Source organism: Micropterus dolomieu, linkage group LG18, assembly GCF_021292245.1.
Source record: "Micropterus dolomieu isolate WLL.071019.BEF.003 ecotype Adirondacks linkage group LG18, ASM2129224v1, whole genome shotgun sequence".
In the NCBI taxonomy this organism is placed as follows: domain Eukaryota; kingdom Metazoa; phylum Chordata; class Actinopteri; order Centrarchiformes; family Centrarchidae; genus Micropterus; species Micropterus dolomieu.
This window is the reverse complement of record NC_060167.1, coordinates 27,089,501-27,109,503: the sequence shown is the minus strand read 5'-3', so window position 1 is coordinate 27,109,503 and position 20,003 is coordinate 27,089,501. Positions and strand designations below refer to the sequence as shown.

The 20,003-nt window shown below is 43.5% G+C and overlaps 1 protein-coding gene across 6 annotated transcripts in view; it reads right to left on the bottom strand.

Annotated features, from left to right (window-relative positions):
- Positions 1-20,003, bottom strand: part of plxna1b (plexin A1b) — a 200,039-nt gene that overhangs the window by 109,087 nt on the left and 70,949 nt on the right. For all 6 annotated transcript variants that reach the window (XM_046029350.1, XM_046029354.1, XM_046029353.1 and 3 more), the window contains exon 4: positions 2,931-3,071. In XM_046029350.1, the coding sequence (XP_045885306.1) occupies positions 2,931-3,071 (141 nt within the window). The remainder of the gene's footprint in view (positions 1-2,930; positions 3,072-20,003) is intronic.

The following is a 20,003-nucleotide window of genomic DNA, read 5'->3' as shown; positions in this document are numbered from 1 at the left end:
TGTGCGTGCGTGTGAGAGAAAGAGAGAGAGGGGGGGGGGGGGGCAAGAAAAGGGAGGACTTGTCGTGGGCTACGCATCAGTGGATATGTCCAGTGACACCTTAATGTGCTTGGCTTGTTTGAGGAACCCCCGTAGGCAACCAGCTACACACACACATACACACACGCGCGCACAGACAGACAGACACAGATGTCTATTCGCAGGATAAAAGCGGGGTCGCGTGTATCTATTTCATGAGAAAATAGGAAGAGGAGAGGATGGTTGCATTCCTCATGCAAGCTTACTAGTGTTTTTTTTTCCTTCCATCTCTCAATTCCACAATTTTACACCTCTGCCTCCTTTAAGAAAGATACCAAGTTTGTTTTTGTGTGTGTGTTTGTTAGAGAGAGAGAGAAAGAGGGGAGAAAAAGAGGGCTGCAGAAGCAATAGTGAGAAATCATTAAAAACATGGGAATGGGATCAGTAAAAGGCAGTTGAGAGGGGAGGACTCAATTTGGGCTTAGATGGAAACATGGAAGCATGTATGTGTGTGTGTAGCAGCCGGGGCATGGATTTATAAAAGTAGGGATGGGGGTGCAGAGCGGGAGAGATGGAGGGCAGAGGATGAAGATGAGGGTAGGACGGAGGGCGAGAGGAGGGAATTGCCCCCTCTAGTCATTAGAGCTGGAAAGGGGGTTTAGATACAAGGTCCGTTCTGCTTAACCTGAGCCTGCTAACCATTAATGGGGATCAAAACACACAGCAAGATCAATTGTGTGTGTGTGTGTGTCAGAGAGCGAGAAAATGTGTGTACATGGGGGGAGGGGGTCTAAAAAAAGGGCATGATGGGAGTTGGTTGGAGACAGGAACGTCCTTGAGTGTAAATGGTTGTTACGGGGGGGGGGGGGGGGGGGGGGGGGGGGGGGGGGGGGGGTGTATGTGTGTGCGCGTGTACATGAAGTGTACAAGTGTGTGAGCCTGAGTGTATGTTCTTGTCTTTTACTTGTGTGTATTAGTAAAAATGTGTATGTGTGTGTGTCCCTTGTGCCCTTAGCTGCTCTAGCTGCCAAGATAAAGTGGAGCAGGCCACCAAGTCACAAAGACACTCTCACACAAAGACTAACACCATCGTTTTACACTTCTACATTCGTTTTCACATATTGATGGATAATAAACCTATTTCAAAGTACGATTTTCCACATTTTTAGAACAGTAAATGCCTATTATGTGTCTGTGTGTTACACACTACAGTGATTTAACACTCGATGTCTGTGTGCTTTGTGCCTCTAGCCTGTGTGTGTGTGTGTGTGTGTGTGTGTGTGTGTGTGTTGGATGTGTGTGACACACCGCTCTTATGTAGCTTATTGGTTTCCCCAACAACATACCTGCTACAAGCGACATCATTTCCACACTGAAATAAATGACTACTAAAACTACTGTGTAACCCACTGCCTGAAATCTTTACATCATATCCTCGAACACACAATTGTTTCATAAAATATGCCAGCGGCACCTCAAACCTCAAAGTTGTTCTGCCCACTGGCACTGAATACTTGATACGATTGTTGATTACATGTTTCCTGAACTTTGTTTTTCTTTTTTTAGAGAATTTCATTTTTGCAGTTGTATATCTGCTTGTGTTAAGACAAGCTTAAACAATGATGGACTGAGGCATAATTAGTTTTGGTAGTGTTATCGAAACTCAGGTATCATATTTGCGCTTGCAGTTTTTATTTATTTCAAACAAAACCAGCCCTATCTGCAACAGTAGTTTTTTTGGAATCCAAAGAGTGCATCACAGATTACCAATTTAATTACTGCAGCTCCAGTCATGAACCGCTGGCCTTTGGCAAAAACAAAAAGACAAAAAAAGAGACAGACATTGTAATTTTATGGCCAGGCTTTGGTTTAGCATGCACCAGAATCGACTAGCCTAGCCTCAAACAACTCTCACTTAACAGACACATATCGCACCCTTTTTAATCAGACAATCTTTTCCTAAAGCCAGTTTTAGATCTATTAAATACAGACATATTCACATCATGTACAACTCCACTCCCCCCCCCCCCCCCCCCCCCCCCCCCCCCCCCCCCCCCCCCCCCCCAACTACCTCTGCTTCCTTCACTCACCACACTAATGAGACAGAAAAACGAGGGGAGCAGCTGGGCCTGGGGAGCGACAGAGATGCGACATGCTCTCGTCGCCTCCTCCTCCTCCCCTCCCCCCTCTCCTTCTTCCCTCCCTACTCGCCATCAAAGTAGACACAGGCCTCACCAGCGGTGGGGCTGGTAATGACCGTAGGCGCGCGCACACACACACACACACACCACATGTGACCTATAACACTTCCTGTATGTCTCTGTGCGTGTAACGTCTTGATTATTAGTGAACCGTTGTGGTGGTAATGTGTGTAGCTGGTGTGTGTGTGTGTTGCTGTGTAATTAAATCCAGTGGGGATGAGTTGTGTTGAGATTGGACAGTGGGTAGGAGGGCTAAGATATACAGCAACTAATGGCTAACAGGGGTGAGGTCTGCTCTGGATAGTCGGTAATAGACTGTGGCGGAAATTACTTTTGCAACATGCAATCCAACAGAATTTTCTGTGTGTGTCTGTCAGTGTGTGTGTGTGTGTATGTGTGCAGGCTTGTGGGTCAACCCAAATTAAATATGTAACTGGAGCCAAGTGTGTTAACAAGGCATTGTTAGCCCTATACCATCACCTGTGGTAACTGCTATATTGAGGTATGCTGGATATGGAAGCTAATGATGGCTACATACACACACCCATCATTACTGCACACACACTGCATGTAAGAATTTCATAAATATGGTTCCATGTGGTTTGTTATGTTGTCATTTACTTACTGCTTCACGGCTGCACAGAAAGTTTTGTGTATGCGCTGTGGAATTTTTGTGTGTATTAATTTGTTTCTCTCTAACACTGAGCTCACCTGTCTGTCAGTCAGCGTGTAGATGTACTGCTGGTCTGGGCTGAACAGCATGTCTCTCAGTAAGGGACTTCCTCCCTCGCTTACAGTCACCTTCTCGTAGAGCACCGCCGGACGATTGGGACTCACAGAGTTCACCAAGATCTACAAAGGAAACATACCAGAAAACAGTTAGAAAAAGACACAAATACTTATTGTGATAATTTCAAGACAGACATTTCAAGGCAATCTCAAATACTTCTTTGCATAGCACCCATCACCAGCTGCTTTATAATAAAACCTTCACAATAAAAGCTTTCAAAAAAGAAAGTCAGAAAGCCTGTCGCTTGACAAAAGCCAGGATAAATTGTTAAAGCTGAACATTATTTTATGCATTTATGTATTACTTTCCTTGCTCTAAATTTGCAGTACACATAAGGCACACTGCGACATATGAATCTTTGTTTTCTCACATGTCATGTCCCCATTGCAATTTCCAACAAACGTTTCTCACATAGCATATTTTCCCCAAAACTGAAGTTTAAACACACTGCAGTCTCAGTGTATGTTTCTCCAGCTGGGAAATAAGGCCGCATTAACTTATTATTAAAGTGGTAGGCAGTGTGAAAAATTTCCAAATTTTGGGAAAAGGTTGAAAGCTGCTTTACAGAGCCATGTAAACGGCTTAATTAAAAGGCTAATAGCAGTACTGAATGTCTTATCATTACTGTAAACACAAACATGATTACAGAGGTAGATTCATAAAGAGGAACATTATTGAGTTTTTACAAGTTTATAAAATACAGCTCGATTCAGCACCTGGGTGGAACTAATGAAAACACTTTTAGGACTTAAATAATGACAACACAGCGGCGTGTATGAAAACATTGTGGTCCTGTATAAAGCCCAGAGAGAATAACAATGAGACAATATCTTTGGATTTCAATGAAAACTTAATCATCCAACACACCTGTAGACAAACGTAACTATCCATCTCACAGCGCAAGCAAGCAGGTGCGTGGAAGCTCAAATTTTCTTTGTGAGCGTTGGCGAATAATTTGCCCAGATATGGAAAGTAATGGTGCAGATACAAGATAGGAGATTGGCTGGCTGGGATGGCTGGGAGCCAAAGTCATCTCAGCAGCAAATGAAAAGCACAGAGCGACTGGGGGGAGGGCAACTTTCAGCTCTCCATTACTGAGCTTTGTCGACTCGCACTGCTATCAGCCCACAGTGACAAGGAAGGGACAGCAGGCAATGACTAGCTGGAAAATGATACTGAACACACATAAACACACACACGCACCAAGATACACACAGACAAATAGGTTCACACCCAGATAGATGAAAATTGATAAGATGAAAACACACACACAAATGATGATAGATATGCATAAGCTAATATGTGCTCTGATAGATATGTACACACACACACACACACACACACACACACACACACACAATGAGGTTTTGCACGGGTGGACGCTGGGCGCACACACTTTGCGATGAAAGAATGTATTTACAATCTCACCAAAAGAAACCAGGGGCAACAATCCCATTATCTCTCACTGCCTGTGTGTGTGTCAGAGAGAGAGGGAGGCCAAGAAAGATAGAGAGAGAGAGAGAGAGAGAGAGAGAGAGAGAGGGAGAGGCTCATAAGGCTGTGATAAAGCACTGGAGATGAGAGGAAATATGGATGTTATTATCTAGATAATGGGCCCGTAAACAAAGGATACATTTCATTCACGGATGGTTCGCATCTAGATGAGCATGCACACACGTGCACACACAGACACACACACACACCAACACACATGGCAACATAGTTTTTAAGCACAGACAACCATATCTAGTAAAAGTTCTGGGTGACACACGCAGAGGTGAAAGAACAGTTTTTGTTCTGTGGGCTCCCAGCATCATTTTCTCCCCCCTCTCCATTTCAGTTGGCAGACACATCTTTCTCTGGACCAGACAGCCATGTCCACGTCACTGGCTAATGACCAGTCCCAGCCATGACTGGTTGTGCACACACAAACGCACAATAATACAGAGAATGAAAGTCTGTCTTTCTGTCAGCCTTCCTATCTTCTGTTTGCATCCATCTGCTTGTCTCTTTGTGCATCTTCCAGTCTGCAAAATCCCAAACGGACAAACGACTGCCTCTTCATATCTTCCCTTTCTTTGTCCATTGCTGATTCCAATCTCACTTTAGAAACAGGGACTCATCCGCTTGGCGATGGTTGTTAACACATGTTACTTAATCTAACTTTTTCCCTTCTGTCCTTTTATATCTTTGTTTCACTCTTTATTCTCTCCCTACCTTTTCCCTTTCTTTGACGATGCAGTTCACATGCAGCGCTAACGTTTTTGTTAAAATGTGTGGGGAGAGCAAGAAAGGTGAGAAAGGGAGAAAACAGAAGAGTGGGCAAGTGAGTGTAGGTGACGTGTGAAACAACAGGTAATAAATCCTCTCAAATCAATTTATTCCACCGGCGCTGCGGCCAAGTCTGGCCGGAGAATATGGAAACCATGGAAAGAACAAAGGAGTATGGAATGCAAACGGAACAGATGGATGCGATACATGAGGACCATTTGTCTAATTGAATCAAGCTGAGCTACTGCACCTGGAAAACAAGCACTAGAATCTAATAATCAGGTTAACAGGGGGGATCTGTACATTTAGAAGGGTTTAGAGATTTTTCTAGAAGAGCTTAGAGTGTGCCTACAATCGTGTGGGTGCATGTAAGCTTGCGTGCCTGTGCATATGTCCGGCAGTTTTTACATTTATCTGCAAACACCTGTCGCATATTAGCGTGCACCAATGTGTTTTATCACACGTGTATAAATTCACATGTTTATAATTACATGTGTATAGATGCACAGCCCTGTGTTAATAGTCATATGTGTGAGCTACAGTACATCAAGAAATTAATGCAACAGTCAGTGATGACAGGAGGCGCTGCCGCTGTCTCATTTTCTCCTCTGTATTGTTCAGCTTTCCATTAAGTGCTTGATGGATGGATTCATAGAGTGATGCTGTACTTGTGTTTTCAGGAAAAGCCATCTCTACTCTCCTGTCAACATGTATAATGTAACATTAACAGACCTTAAACACATTACAGGCACCGTCTTAAGTAAGTACGTAGAGAAGCACTGAGAGAGGGAGGAGAGGACGAAGACAAAGCAGAGAGCTTAACAGTGGGGAATAATGAAGAGCAAAAGCCACTGGTAAAGCAGATTAATAAATTGCAGTAGGAAAACTATTGTCTTTGTCTCTTAGTGGCTCTGATGTAAAACTCCAATCCTGACTTTTCACAACTGCTACAAAGAGATCTGTTATTTCCTTCATGGACTGTTAATGGTGTTTATCAGCTCAGCAAAATAATAAAGAGATGAGATAGTAACTGGTGTTTTCCACTACAACTGTGCTCTCCAGAGAGAAGCGGCCCTAAAATGTTGAAAACAAAATCTAATGCAGTTAATGACTGAAACAAGATGTAGAATAACTTCTAGTGCATCCCTGTAAAGTGGCCCATTTCCACAAACTCCAACATTCCCCAACATCCCCAGCGATTTCATGTCCCTGTCTGCAACATGCCTCTTGATATTCAGAAACACTGCATAATCCCTGTATGAGGAAAAAAAGATTGTAAACAAATAAAACCAACACTGCACCATCACCATACTGAAGCATTCCCAACTACCACCCTCCTCCTCCTCCAACATCCAACATCCATTTTGTTTGTAATCTGTTGTCTGTGCATTAACACCACCCTCAACCTGCCAACCCACCCAAAAGCCTGTAATGCCGGGTTTTATCTGCGCCAGGCAGGCCTGGTTAGCTCTGATAGACACACAGGATAGCTAGCTGGTGATAGGGAGGCTGGCGGCATGAGGGTGAGAGAGTTGGCCGATAAGACAGTAGCTCGTCAATGAGAATGATGCCTGTCATAGCCGCAAGTGACAACTGATGGAGCTTGTGTACATGAAATTGAGAGACTTAAAGGCGGGGAGAGACAGAGCTCATCAATCGTGTGTCTTATATTGCATGGATGTACTATGGGAAGAATGGGAACAAGAAGGAGGAAAGGAAAGTGAAGGGAGCAAGGGAGCGAAGGAGGACTGAAGGAATTAAAGAAGAATGTGTGCAGAAGAAGCAGCTTTATTCAAAGATGCACTTATTGTATAAAAATATCACTTTATACAGTAAATTTAAATAAGAGAGGGGAAATAAAATCAAGAAAATAAAGAGGGGAAGGAGAAAGTTCAAAGCTGCCAAGGAAATGAATTAGCAGCTCATGGAACGAAACAGAATGAAATGGTACAGGTGTTCCCAGGTCTGACTGAGAGCGTGACACATCCAGTATGAGCATGCAGCTCAAGTAACGCTTTTGAGCTGTGTGTGAACACAGAGCTCACTAGTAGCATGTAGGATCTCTCACACACACGAGTGCAATCACTACCTTTATACAGGGGTAAACTCGGAATAACTAGCTTACCCATGCCTAATGGCAGCAGGCCCCACATTCCTGGCTTTGATGTGGCAGAGGGCCACGTGTGTGTGTGTACGTGCATGTGTGTGTGAGAGTGAATGTGTGTAAGGGGCCCTATGGGAATTCAGTGTGGCGCTCACCACAACAAAAGGAAATTAAGAAAAGTAGCGAGAGGGTCATGAACACAGGAGAGAGAAGTGGCAGGGTCCTACACTCAGTCACTGGACTGAAAGGAGTGATGAAACGGGGGAAGGAGTGAACAACAGATGAGACTACTTTGTATTACCGCTCTCTAGCACCTAGGTGATATTGTAACATACCACTCGTTCGAAAACAGCTGGGTCTTACTGTTATCAAAACTACCAATTTTTCATCTTTAATTCATATCAGTACTATGCTCTCTTAACAGTATGCCATCCTTCCTGTAGTTGTTAACATTTCTTTTTGAAGATCACGTGATATGACAGCAGCTATTGTCTTGAGGTGAGATATGCACTTGAAGATAAAAAATGAAGACAATATAATATCATCGAAAGCTATTATTATTATTGTTGTTCAAGAGAAAATTCAATCTTAACTGAAATACCAAACACAAACTTATCCCCAAATTTCACCTTCCCCTTGACCTTACAGACACCCTACAGCTCCATTGTGCCTGGGATGAATTCACACACAGCCAAATCAACTCATATAGCAGTCTGTCCGCATTATATTGGGCTTAGTGGAGACTACTTAATGAGAGCTTCGTTGTAAATGTCTCCCATATCCTCTGTGTCCCTCTTTAAGCTGTGCTTTCTATCAGCAGCGGGGGCGTTCGGATAAAGGGCTGAAATCACTCACTCCCTATCGCACGGAGAGCTTGGCAGAACTTGAGCGCAGCAAGACACAAAACAAATCCATCAATTGTTCTGAAAGAGTTGCTATTAGAAACATCAGGAAGCATACCTTTTCCCTCTCATTGCATATGTATGTGTGTGTGTTCAGGGCATTTTCAGTAACACGGAGGACAGGGCCACTAGCACTGACCACTGAGCACCTGAGCCTGTACACTCCAACACACACACACACACTAGCATTGCATAGTGGGAAGCAGTTCACTCATTCTCTGTACTACTGCAGCATCTTTTAGTGAGAAGCAAGCATCCCCTAAATACAAGACAAAAATGTTGTGATGGAATGAGTTGTTTTATCTAGCAAAAAAAGACACTTTTTCTCCCGTGTGTGTGTGTGTGTGTGTGTGTGTGTGTGTGTGTGTGTGTGTGTGTGTGTGTGCGTGCGTGCGTGTATGTGTGTTTGCGTCTGGCTGAGTAAGTTTGAAGCTGGGAGCAGATGGAGCATCACACATGAGTGAGTGATAGCCCTGATACATCTTTGGGACAAATCCCCCACCACCACATCACACACACATAAATACACACACTATATACAGCCGACATATAGAACAGCTCCGAGTAAACGTATACCATATGTGGGTCAGATAGTCAGAGACCAAGCAGCCTTTCCTTCAACAGCACCAAGACAGACAAAGAGCTATGGTGACAATGATGGAGGAGGCGTGCACTCAAACACATAAACTCACACACACACACACACACACACACACACACACACTCAGTGGAATGTCAGTATGGTTGCTATCAAAACACAGTGTGTGTCTGGGCCGTGTTATTTTAAGGTCTGGGAAGGAGAGCAGATGCAATCATGAATTTCTACTATCTTTTAGTTTAGTTTTAAAGAGCTTCATTGATGTGAAATATGACATTTGTATATTTTGAGAGTGTGCATAGAAGCAAGCACTGCTATGGTGAATAGTCCTTGCTTCTTAAGATTATCTCTTTATTTACAGTATCTCACCAAAGTGAGTACACCCCTCACATTTTTGTAAATATTTGATTATATCTTTTCATGTTACAATACTGAAGAAATAACACTTTGCAACAATGTAAAGTATTGAGTGTATAGCTTGTATATAAATTTGCTGCCCTCTCAAAATAACACATCAACCAGGTGAGGAGTACAAAGTCAAGTGTAGTGGCCTTTTATTGTGGCCAGCCTAAGGCACACCTGTGCAATACCCATCTGATCAGCATCTTGATATGCCACACCTGTGAGGTGGATGAATTATCTTGGCAAAGAAGTACTCACTTACACAGATTAGTGAAAAATATTTGAGAAATAGGCCTTTTGTGTACAGAGAGAAAGTCTTAGATCTTTGAGTTCAGCTCATGATGAATGGGGGCAAAAACAAAAGTGTTGTGTTTATAATTTTTGTTCAGTGTATATAGATGTACAGACGCTCGATGGACTAGATAACCTAGATGAAGAAAAGAGAGGGGGATAAAGAGAGCATGTGGCAAAAGCCCTTTTTCTTTATTATGAAGCAAACAAAAAACACACACTCGCACATATCTCCGGTAATTCTTCCACACATTACTAACACTAATGCACACATCTTCGAGTCGCCTGTAGCACAAAGAAGGGGTTTCAAGCCCTTGTCTATCAATACCACTGCTCCATTACAAAAATCATCTATTTTTATCTTTGTAAGGATAAACTCCTACTGTTGAGATTATTGTTCCTTTTCCAGGTATTCTATTATAGTTTGAATTGAGATTTGGACAGAATGTAATTTAATGAGCACTTTATTCTTACAACAAGTGAGAGTATATTTTAAATGGGGGTTTTCAGGCCACTTTTTGAAGCTGCACCTGACAGCTTCTATTAAAGATCTTGAAGCTTATATCAAGCATGCGCCAATGAGTTCATATATGTGGCCCTGTCATGCAGTGTATTCTGTCATATCAGCTTACTTGCTATGCCAACTCTTACCGACTGGCTTTGGTATTCACCCACATGTCTACTCCATGGTTATTCATGTGTGAGCCTGTGGCCTTTCACCAACAGAGCTTACAAAAGGTCACATACTCGCACACACAGCTACAGTACAGCCACACAAACATGCAGCAGACTGTGGAGGAAGAGGAGGCAAGGAGAGAAAAGGAGAGAGGGAACAAAAGGCCCCAGCCACATGATTCTCCCAACACACACACGCACGCATGCAATATAGTGTAAACAGGATGAAAGAAAGTGAGCAGCAAATTAAACCTCTTCATCAATGTTAAGGCCTTTTAATCCTCATGCTCGCTGAAATTAAAAGACCTCGTCATCACTCTATCCCTCTATCTCTACCCATGTCTTGTATCCTCAGCCTTCCCCCACAATGCATTTCTCTCCCTTTCTCTCATTCAGCTTCCATGTATTCATCTGTTTCCCATCCCCTACTCCCCACCTTTCCTTCCTCCCTCCTCTCTCCCTCCAAATTAAATGCCTTTAGCTAGCAGTCGTCAGATAAGTGTGTGTAGTGAGTCGCTAGACACAGCGCGTGGTGGCATTTCATCTTCAGACCATCACTAAATCACACTAACTCAATCATCTGCATGGAGTTACACACACGCGCGCACACACGAATAGTGTGAAAAGCACTGCATCAAGAGAGGTGCTTTACTATGACTGATTTTATCAGCTGTCTTGCAAACGGGGGAAGAAGCTGCACCACAACATTATCATATACAATAAGATGAGACTTGAAGATAGAGCTTTCCAATTGAATGCCTTTTTAGTGTCACCATTTAAATGAGAAAAGACCTCCTCTTACATTGCAACACAAATCCCTTATGGGATATCTCAAACGGAACAATATTACACATTTACATCAAAGACTGCTGAGAGGATATTCATATTAATGACATAAGGTGAACACACTTAAAGACTATTTAATATTATATGGCTATGGCATATCAGAATACAAACCTGGCACATGATTCCTACAGTGACACTGGCATCTTCGGCTCGCCGCTAACCCTTCAAGTCACTGAGAGCCATGCTAACAAGCTGCTAGCCTTATCAGACGCAGGAAGGTGGCAAACTAAACAAAGATTGGGAAGAGTGCAAAATGCAATGAGGGAGGACAGATGCTATCATCCATGGAGAGCGTATGTTGCTTTGAAGAAAGAAGTGGAGCACATGCAAACATGGGAAGAGTGAGTGGGGGAGGGTGTGTTTGTAGGAAAGAAAGTGAGCGTGCATACAAAGTGTGTGAGGCAGTCTATCAATCTGCATGCGTAGCAGAACGTTCGTGTGCGGCGAATCCGTGCAATTGTGTGTATGGAGTCAATCTAAATCAGTCACATTAAAAAGGCATATATTAATAGCTGGAAGAAATGCAGACCATAAAGCACACTCCCCCTCTTGATGTGACACTATGCAGCGCCGCTTGACCCACCATTTGCTGACTAGATCAGCCATTCACTAGGATTACAGCGAATAGGATCTAATCTTCAGCTGTAATTACCAAGGTAGGTATGTGTGAGTGCATGTGTGTGTGTGTCTTCCTGTGGGAGAGCCAAAGTGATTACATGGCCACTGGTGCCTCTAATAGCATCTTTTAGGGAGAGAGAGAAAGAGTGGGGGGAGAGATGAGTGATTTCCATCTTTCTTGGGAAGGACCAGAATTATGGCGGAGGAATTCTATGGTGGTTAAGATGTGGGTCTGTTTTGACTGTGCCGTCATGTAAGAGAGAGAGAGTGAGTGTGTATGTGTGTGTGCGCACGCAGATGTTTGTAATAGATGTAACACAAGAGACTAATGGGAGCCAGGCCAAAACCACACCTCAGTGTAATGTGTGCCAAACCATTCCTGGCCACAAATGCTTGCCTCTCCTCCGCCTCTTTCATTTCTCTATCTTCCCCTCCCCTTTTATTTAACCCCCTCCTGAAGCACTTCTCTCTCTTTTTTTTTTTTTAAATTCACTTTCAACTTCTTTCCCATCCTTTTATTCTTTTTGTTTAGACACTTTCTTTCTCCTCTCAAACACCTTTTTGAGTCCTCAGCCCTTCTCTCAACAGTATCTTCCTCTTCTTTGTTTCCAACACACAAGCAAAAAAGTAAAAAAAATACTTGCGCATACACCACAAACACCCGTGACTGAAAAAGAATCCCGGGGAGAGAAGGGAAGAGAAAGAAGTTGACGTAAACAAACTCAAGATGAGCACAGGGCACAAAATGGCAGAAACCAGCGGACCACAACACTGTCAGTTGTGTGACACAGAAGATGTTTTAAATTAAGAATAAGGTTACTGGTAACAATAGGAAGCTTGGTGGCTTAAATGAGAGGAGATTTAGGGGGGAGAAAAGTAATGACAGAACACACACATGCACACACACAAATAACGTCTGGCAGTTGTAAAGAACAAGGAATGCAGATCATGTTTAAAATGAGCTTTTACAGCGTGGTTTAGAGCGATTTACAGCAGTGGTTGGCCTTGTGTGTGTGTGCGTTTGTGTTTAATCAGTGAGTGGCAGTGTGCTAGCGCGGTCCTGTAAGTTTAGTGTTCCAGTAAGGCGAATTGCTCCACCCTAAGACACACACACACACACACGCCGTCCTGCTTTCACTCATTCCTTATTTACTTTCTTGCTCTTTATTTTTGTTTTTCTTCTCATTTAGTCAATAAAATGTCCGAAAATAGTGGAAAATGCCCATCACAATTTACCAGAGCTCAAATTAACATTTTCTGACCAACAGGTATAAAGTCAAACACTGCATGTCTTTGTGAAATAGGCGGTGCTAGACATAGGAACTACTCGCAGGTAGCTGCCAAGCTAACAGCTAGCATGCTAGCAAGCCAGTAACATGCTGGTCAGTGAACCTGGTTCTCAGAGGTCCATAATTTTATATTATAGGTTCCTCCATTTTGCCTCTGTGGCTCACAATGCCTTTACAGGTCAGCACTGTCAAGACAGTTTGTTAATTGTAAAGGTCTCAAATTTGCATGTCAAAGTTCCCCAAAGACTCTTAAATGCTGGTGAGAACGAGCCTTTAAAGGATTAACTCGTTAATCAACTATTCATTTGAGCACTATACTTGACTATTCAAATGTGAGATTTCAACAGAGATGATGTTGGGATTGTTATTACAATGTTCATTTTATTACAACCCTCTATTTCAGTGTCTGTTACACAATATGTAAGGAGGTCAAAAGTGCAAACTCGGGGAAAGGTATAGGATGTTGTGTTTAGGGATGTGTGTATGTGTGTGTGCTGCTCCTGGTTACTGTAGAAGAGAGGACGCAGCACATTCCTGACATGACTGCCCTAATCCTGCCCTTCAATACATCCCTCTACTGCCTCACCAACTACTCTGTGTCTGTGTGTGTTGGTGTATGCCTGTGAGTATGTTAATACCTCAGTATGCGTGAAGAGGAATCTGGAAAGACATGGGCATAGCAATCTCATAACAATAGGTGCAGGGAGGTATGGAGGAAGCGAAAAGGTGCGTGTGTGTACGCTGTGTCAGTTCCACATTAAAGGATAGTATCAGGGAGGGAAAAAAAGAGCGTGAGTGAAAATGAACTTTGGGTTTGAGTGAAAAAAACAAAACCAAAATCTGTGTCATGTTTTTGAGTTTAATGGTGATGTGGTATGTGAGCTGTAGGCCCGGTGGGGTTTCTGCTGTTAGCTTAACACGGCTGGACTCTGTTAGTGTTTGTCCAGGAGGTAGAATGCTGTTTTTCTTGGCATGAGGCTAAATGTAATGTCTTCTGTTGGGAGTTGGGGAAAGATGTCCTGATGGACGAGGTTAAAGTTGTTGATGCACTGAACCGGGACAAGGAGAGGGGACAGGTAACCGTTTCAAAACTAAAAATGTGCTTAAGTATCTACAGTACATGACTGAGTGAACTTGAGGAAGTTCATTTTTGTGGTTTGCAGACTGCAATATTTTTTTTTTAGCAGAGTTTGTCTTTTTTGTATACACATACGCACACAATAACTCTCTCCCTTCACTGTGAGTCGCCCATTTCTCTTCTCCAACCAAGCAAAGACATCATCAGTTTCAGTATGAAACCAAACGCCTGACGCTGCAGTATAGCTCTTCTCCCCCAGAATTTATTCCCTCTCTGATTCCTCCATCCCCAGGTGAGACCACCCACTCTTTTTGCCCAGATTGCTAACTCTTCTTTGGGGAGAAGCCAGAGGAAAGTCCCTGGCTTAGGTTCGGGCCTGGTGCCGGGAATCCACCTCTGAAACGTAGGAGAAGAGAAAAAAGGAGAACTGGGAAGACCGCCACTGACAGGAACACAAGTGAGAGTTGAAACAGTGTGTCTCTCAGGCCTCCCCTATACTCTTTCAACACTTTTTCTTCCACCGCTTCATCTCTGTGTTGTTCATTCAGCATTCTTCTCCTCTCTACATTTTTATATCTCACTCCATCTCTCCACTCCATCTTTCCCATTTCCCTCCCTCTCTCCCTCCACGCCGGCTCGAGCCGCTCTCCTAGTATGTTGTAATTGTCCACAGGGATGGTCTTGGCTGCTGCCCACCAAATACAACGAGCATCACTGATTCAAGAGCCAAAAGACTGGACTTGACAGAGAGAGGGAGAAAATGTTTTTCTCCATCTGTGTGTTTGTTTGTGCACGAGTGAGTGTGAGACAGAGAAGGAGTGAAGTCCAGTACAGGCTGAAGTGAAACAATTAAACAACTGAGGGATGGGGAAGAGAGACTAAGCCGATAAAGTCATCTACACAGAGAGGACAGGGAATAAGAGACCACACATAGCTCTAACTGGACCTTATTATAATACACTACACCATTTATGTCAGTGTGTGTGTGTGTGTGTGTGTGTGACACAGAGGAAAGGGACAGCTGTGGAGAATACATGGTGACATTTAGCAGATGTGCTAGCCATGTGTGCAGGCACACATGGCCAGAACACTAAAACCGAGACACGACCTAGTCCCAAGTGCTTTTTAATCCCTTATAGTCGTGATATTACTCTCATTGAATGACGCCAATGGGAAGGGAAAATGAGTAAGATGCATTTTTGACCCTTTTTTGACCCTAACCTCCTGTATTGCACAATATTGGAACTTCCATTTTATGTGTTTTTAATAGTTTAGATCAGCTAATTCAGCATCGGCTGTAGTTAACAGGTCATTTGTTGAGTAAGCTCCAACTGAAAGCAACATAAAAGGTCTTTATAAGCTTTAACAGCATGTAACAGTTATACAACGATAATCTCAATGTTATCTTTGATATAAGAGATGAAAATACAGAAAAGTAAATATTGCATTTACAGACAACACATAGATAGAAGTTGACACATTTCCTGGTATGTGCTGAATACCAGATGTATCACTGTGATTTAAAACATAGTGGTGTGTAAGGAGAGTCTATCAGTTCCCTATCCCCATCTGTCCCGGCTGTTGATCTCGATTTCATCTCACTCCTCTGGTCTCTTTTATGAAAACACAGGAACCACAGATATCTCCCAACACGAAGGCAATCAGTGCGGTTCAACGGTGTACACAAACTGGTGGAAGGAATGGGAGGAATGTGGTTTGTTCTGGCCATTTCCACACCTGTCCACACCTACACAACCGCTACAGAAAGTAGGCGTAGATACAAGTGTGTCTATGTCCAAATTAGCCCCAAGCGATGGAAGGGAGAATCTGAAAGGCATTTCTGACAGAGTCTACAGTCCACGATCTATCCCTTCCTGTAGTACCTGTTTACAGGACACCGTTGAAGGAGGTTGATAACAATGAACACACAAAAACCAGGAAGCGGATGTTGTCTCCCTGCCAATGAGTGGAGCCGAGGGATAATAAATCATTCACCCGCTACACTCTAGTCGATGAAAAGCGATGACGGGTACACTGAACAAGAAAAGTGGGTACAGCTATCCATCCTCTGGTCTCAGCTGAATAGACGAATCGTATGCTTCTATATGTGGGCTGCAAGCTTGGCGTGCTTTACTCAAATATCGTCTATTAATACCTCCACTGCTCAAGTACAGCCACTTTACACTACCTTATGTAACCGCAAGGTCACAGAGGGCACGGATAGAGATAGGCTGTGGTTGAAGAAGTGTACAGTATGCAACACATAGGAATACACTCCTCTGCACATACACACGCCACTCTCTGCCTGCACTGGAGTTGGCATGCAAGCGCACACACACACACACACACACACTCTCTCTCTCCAGGCATGCCTGAGCAGCTGGTACGACCAGGTGGAGGACAGATGCCCTGCCTCTGGTTTGGCCTGTAGCCGTGGTAACACAATGGGGCCCGACCAATGGCTGTAGTCTCTGGGGAGGAGGTGGGGATGGGTTTGGTTGACACCCAAAGCTATCCAGAGCATACAGCCCACCCACGTTCGAGAACATTCCCGTCAAATTATGACAATTAAGACGCTGTAATCGACTGGTTGTTTGTTTTCTGTTACTTCATGCAGAGCTGGGCGACATTCCCCAATTAGCGCGAGCAAATTTTTTGCGACAGGGATATTACCAGGAAAACCAGGGAAGTGACTGTTTGAAAACTTTGTAAGTTTTCTGGAGTCTTTTGTTTTAAACAGTGTTTGTTTCCCACATGGAGACACTGTGTTTACATGATTTACAGTGTACTAAACCATGACTAAAATATTATGTTGTAACATGTTGAAAGAGCTGAACTTAGAGCAGACCCACCAGACTCAGAGTACAGAGAGCAGGGCAGCACTAAACAAAAAGAAAGGAGAGAAAGAAAGAGACCAAGGGAGGAGAAAAGGAGGAGTGATGGAGGAGAAAAAGGAAAGCTGAGTGACGAGTGTGAGACCTTTTTAAATCAGAGGCTGCTGGCTGCCAATTAGTAACAGACAATGTGTGCACGCAGTTTGTCTGACTGAGTGAGGGAGAGACGAAGGCAAACACAGAGAGAAAGAGAGGGCAGAGTTTGTCTGAAGTGGTGGCCAGCTGGGTCAACTCTCATTCCTCTATGTCAGTGAGGGCAGACATGACGGAGGTATTGGGATGAAGAAACGGACCATCAGTCAGTCAGGATGAGGAAGACGGTTGGGGCACGATCTGAGTGTAGCCAGGAACAGAAAGGAAGCAGTGACATGAAAGATAAATCCTAACCCTAACATTTTTTTCCCCAAACGAGACTGTCTGTGTCTTCACAAGCAACTTGGACTGAGAAAAAAAACAACCAAAACCAGAAGTTGATAGGGGAAATACTTGCTCTTCAATACACTCAAAACGTAGTCCTGTTAAATGTTACCATAGGATGTGCAGAACAGTTGCAGGGGCCAGGCATTTGTGATCATTCAAAGCCCTCATTTACTCCAAAACTGACACGGACACAGACGTGGACCCATACACAGTTGAGGTCATACTATATTGGGCATTTGCATAGGTGAACATGTTCACACATGATGATCCTCTTTTTGAAATCTGAAAGGGCTCTAACTAGCGCAAATCCAACTCCCCATGTTTTCCCTCTCTGCCTCTTTTGACCTAAACTGAGGCTCAAGCCTCACTCTGCTCCGCTGCTGAAATTTAAGTCAAAATAAAAACTTGCAACACACACAAACACTCAGCGTGATGGCAGTGTAACAGCATTACTTGACAGGCACTGACATAGGCATCAGGACACTGCACGGCACCATCAGCATCCAAGGAAACGCCTCTAGTATCTGTGTTTGCTTTTGCGTGTCCCCAACAAAGCAGCCTCTGACACATGTCACTGAGCATTACATCTCGTCCCCTCGCCCTCTTCAGTCTGCTTTCTAGCCATGTCCCTCAGTTCCCTTCTGCAGGGCACTGTGCTTAAAATAAAGTTCAAATCAAAGCTAGTACGTAAATAAGAAGTGGAAGCAATTGAAAATTGTGTTAGAGTTAATGCGTGTGACCTCTTCTACACGCGGAAAATGCTACACAAGTGCGAAGGCTTCCCCTGGACCAAAATAGGCGAGAGGGGAAGAAAGCACGGTAAAGTTTCCAGACAGTCAGCTGAGTGTACTGGACTGTCACAAGATCGCTTTTTATAGAAGTGCTCTTCATTGTGTGCCTCAGTCTTTAACAGTCTCTCTAACTCACTCACACACACACACACACACACACTCTCTCAAACATCTGCCAGCTTATCTTGCCCTTCCACTTCCTCCCGTCTCTCTCCCACTGCCCCACAGACAGAAACAGGAAGTGTGTATGAGCAAGGGAAGTTGTCCATATAGAATACAGAGGATATCCTTCATCCTAGATTACTTTCTCTCACATGTGTGCACAAACACAAACACACACACACAGACAATTACACCAACAAAGGTCTGATTGGAGGTGGTGTTTACTATACAGTAGGCCTTATACACACACACACACACACACACACATATTGATGAATCTATTTCAGCTGTACTGATTTGACTTTAAATATCCACCCTGTCAACCAGTCTATGTTGATCCCATACATTGTGTAATTCATGTGATTAGATTCGGTTTAAATCTAACTGAACTGCCACAATGATAATCAATCAGTTGTTTACACACGTAAATGTACTAAGACAATGCGCCAAACCCAGCATGGACGGCTCTAACTCAGTTTAACTTCCACCTTCTTCCTGACTCATGTAAACACACACACACACACACACACTTTACGAAACTACAAAAACACAATGCACGCTAATAGATTCCTCAAAGGGTAACCACACGTTGCTATTAGCTCATTATACACAGAAAGAGCCTTCATGCTCACTCGCTGCCTCTCTCCACTTACAAGCAGAACCATTCACGTCCCAACAGACTGGACACACGCATAACACATGCAAAACACACACACACACACACCCCACTAAGCAGCAGCATGGGCGCTCAGCAGGATTTAGAGGACAATTAAAAAGCTCAATTAGACTTATATTCTTATTTCCAGAAATGAGCTGTGTTACAGATGGCGTGGCTCGCTCTTTGCGTTTAAAAACACACACTTTGCTGGTTTCCTCCTGAGAGACAACACAGAGAGAGGACGGAGGGATTTGATGTAAATATGTCTAATGTTGCTGCGTTTGCCAGGCTGTTGAGATAAGTGCCCAATGAAAATGTATCTCACATCCTTAAAATGCAATCTTGCTGATACTAATATGATATTGCATGTTCTCAAAAGGCAATTCACTTCTTTGGCTTGAAATCCCTTTGGTAATGTTTGCTTGCACGGTGAATGTAGCTGGAGATAGACTGTGTTTGTGTCGTTCCACCAACACATTCACAACCTTGTTTTGTTCTCTAGCTCCGCCATTTCCTCCCTCCAGCCTTAAACTATTTACAGTTCTGCCTTCCCAAACCCAACCCATTCTCTAGCCTTTTCATCCAAGTTTCCCTCCTTGCCTTTCTTTTCTCCCTCTTCCTTTTCTGTTGCGTTGTTTCCAGTAAAAACAGTAGAAGTATCACAGTCCCATTGTCTTCCTCTCCTGCATCCTCCAAGTTTTTCCGATGCCAAGTCTGTCGAGTCAGCCCCTGCATAAATCTACTGTTTGTGTGTGTGTACTTGGATAAATTGTCGTTGGCCAGGTCACAAACTCTGAATAGACAATACCTTTCCATTCAGAAAAGAAAAGTCACAAGACCCACACAAACACGCACGTGCAAGAGGCAGATGGTCAAACCTGTAGGTTTTCCACGCCCGTTTGTGGAAGGGCAATGCTTCACTGTCCGCCCTAACTGGGTTCACATACACACACAAACACACACTCGCTCACACATGCAGAGGGGGCAATAAATTC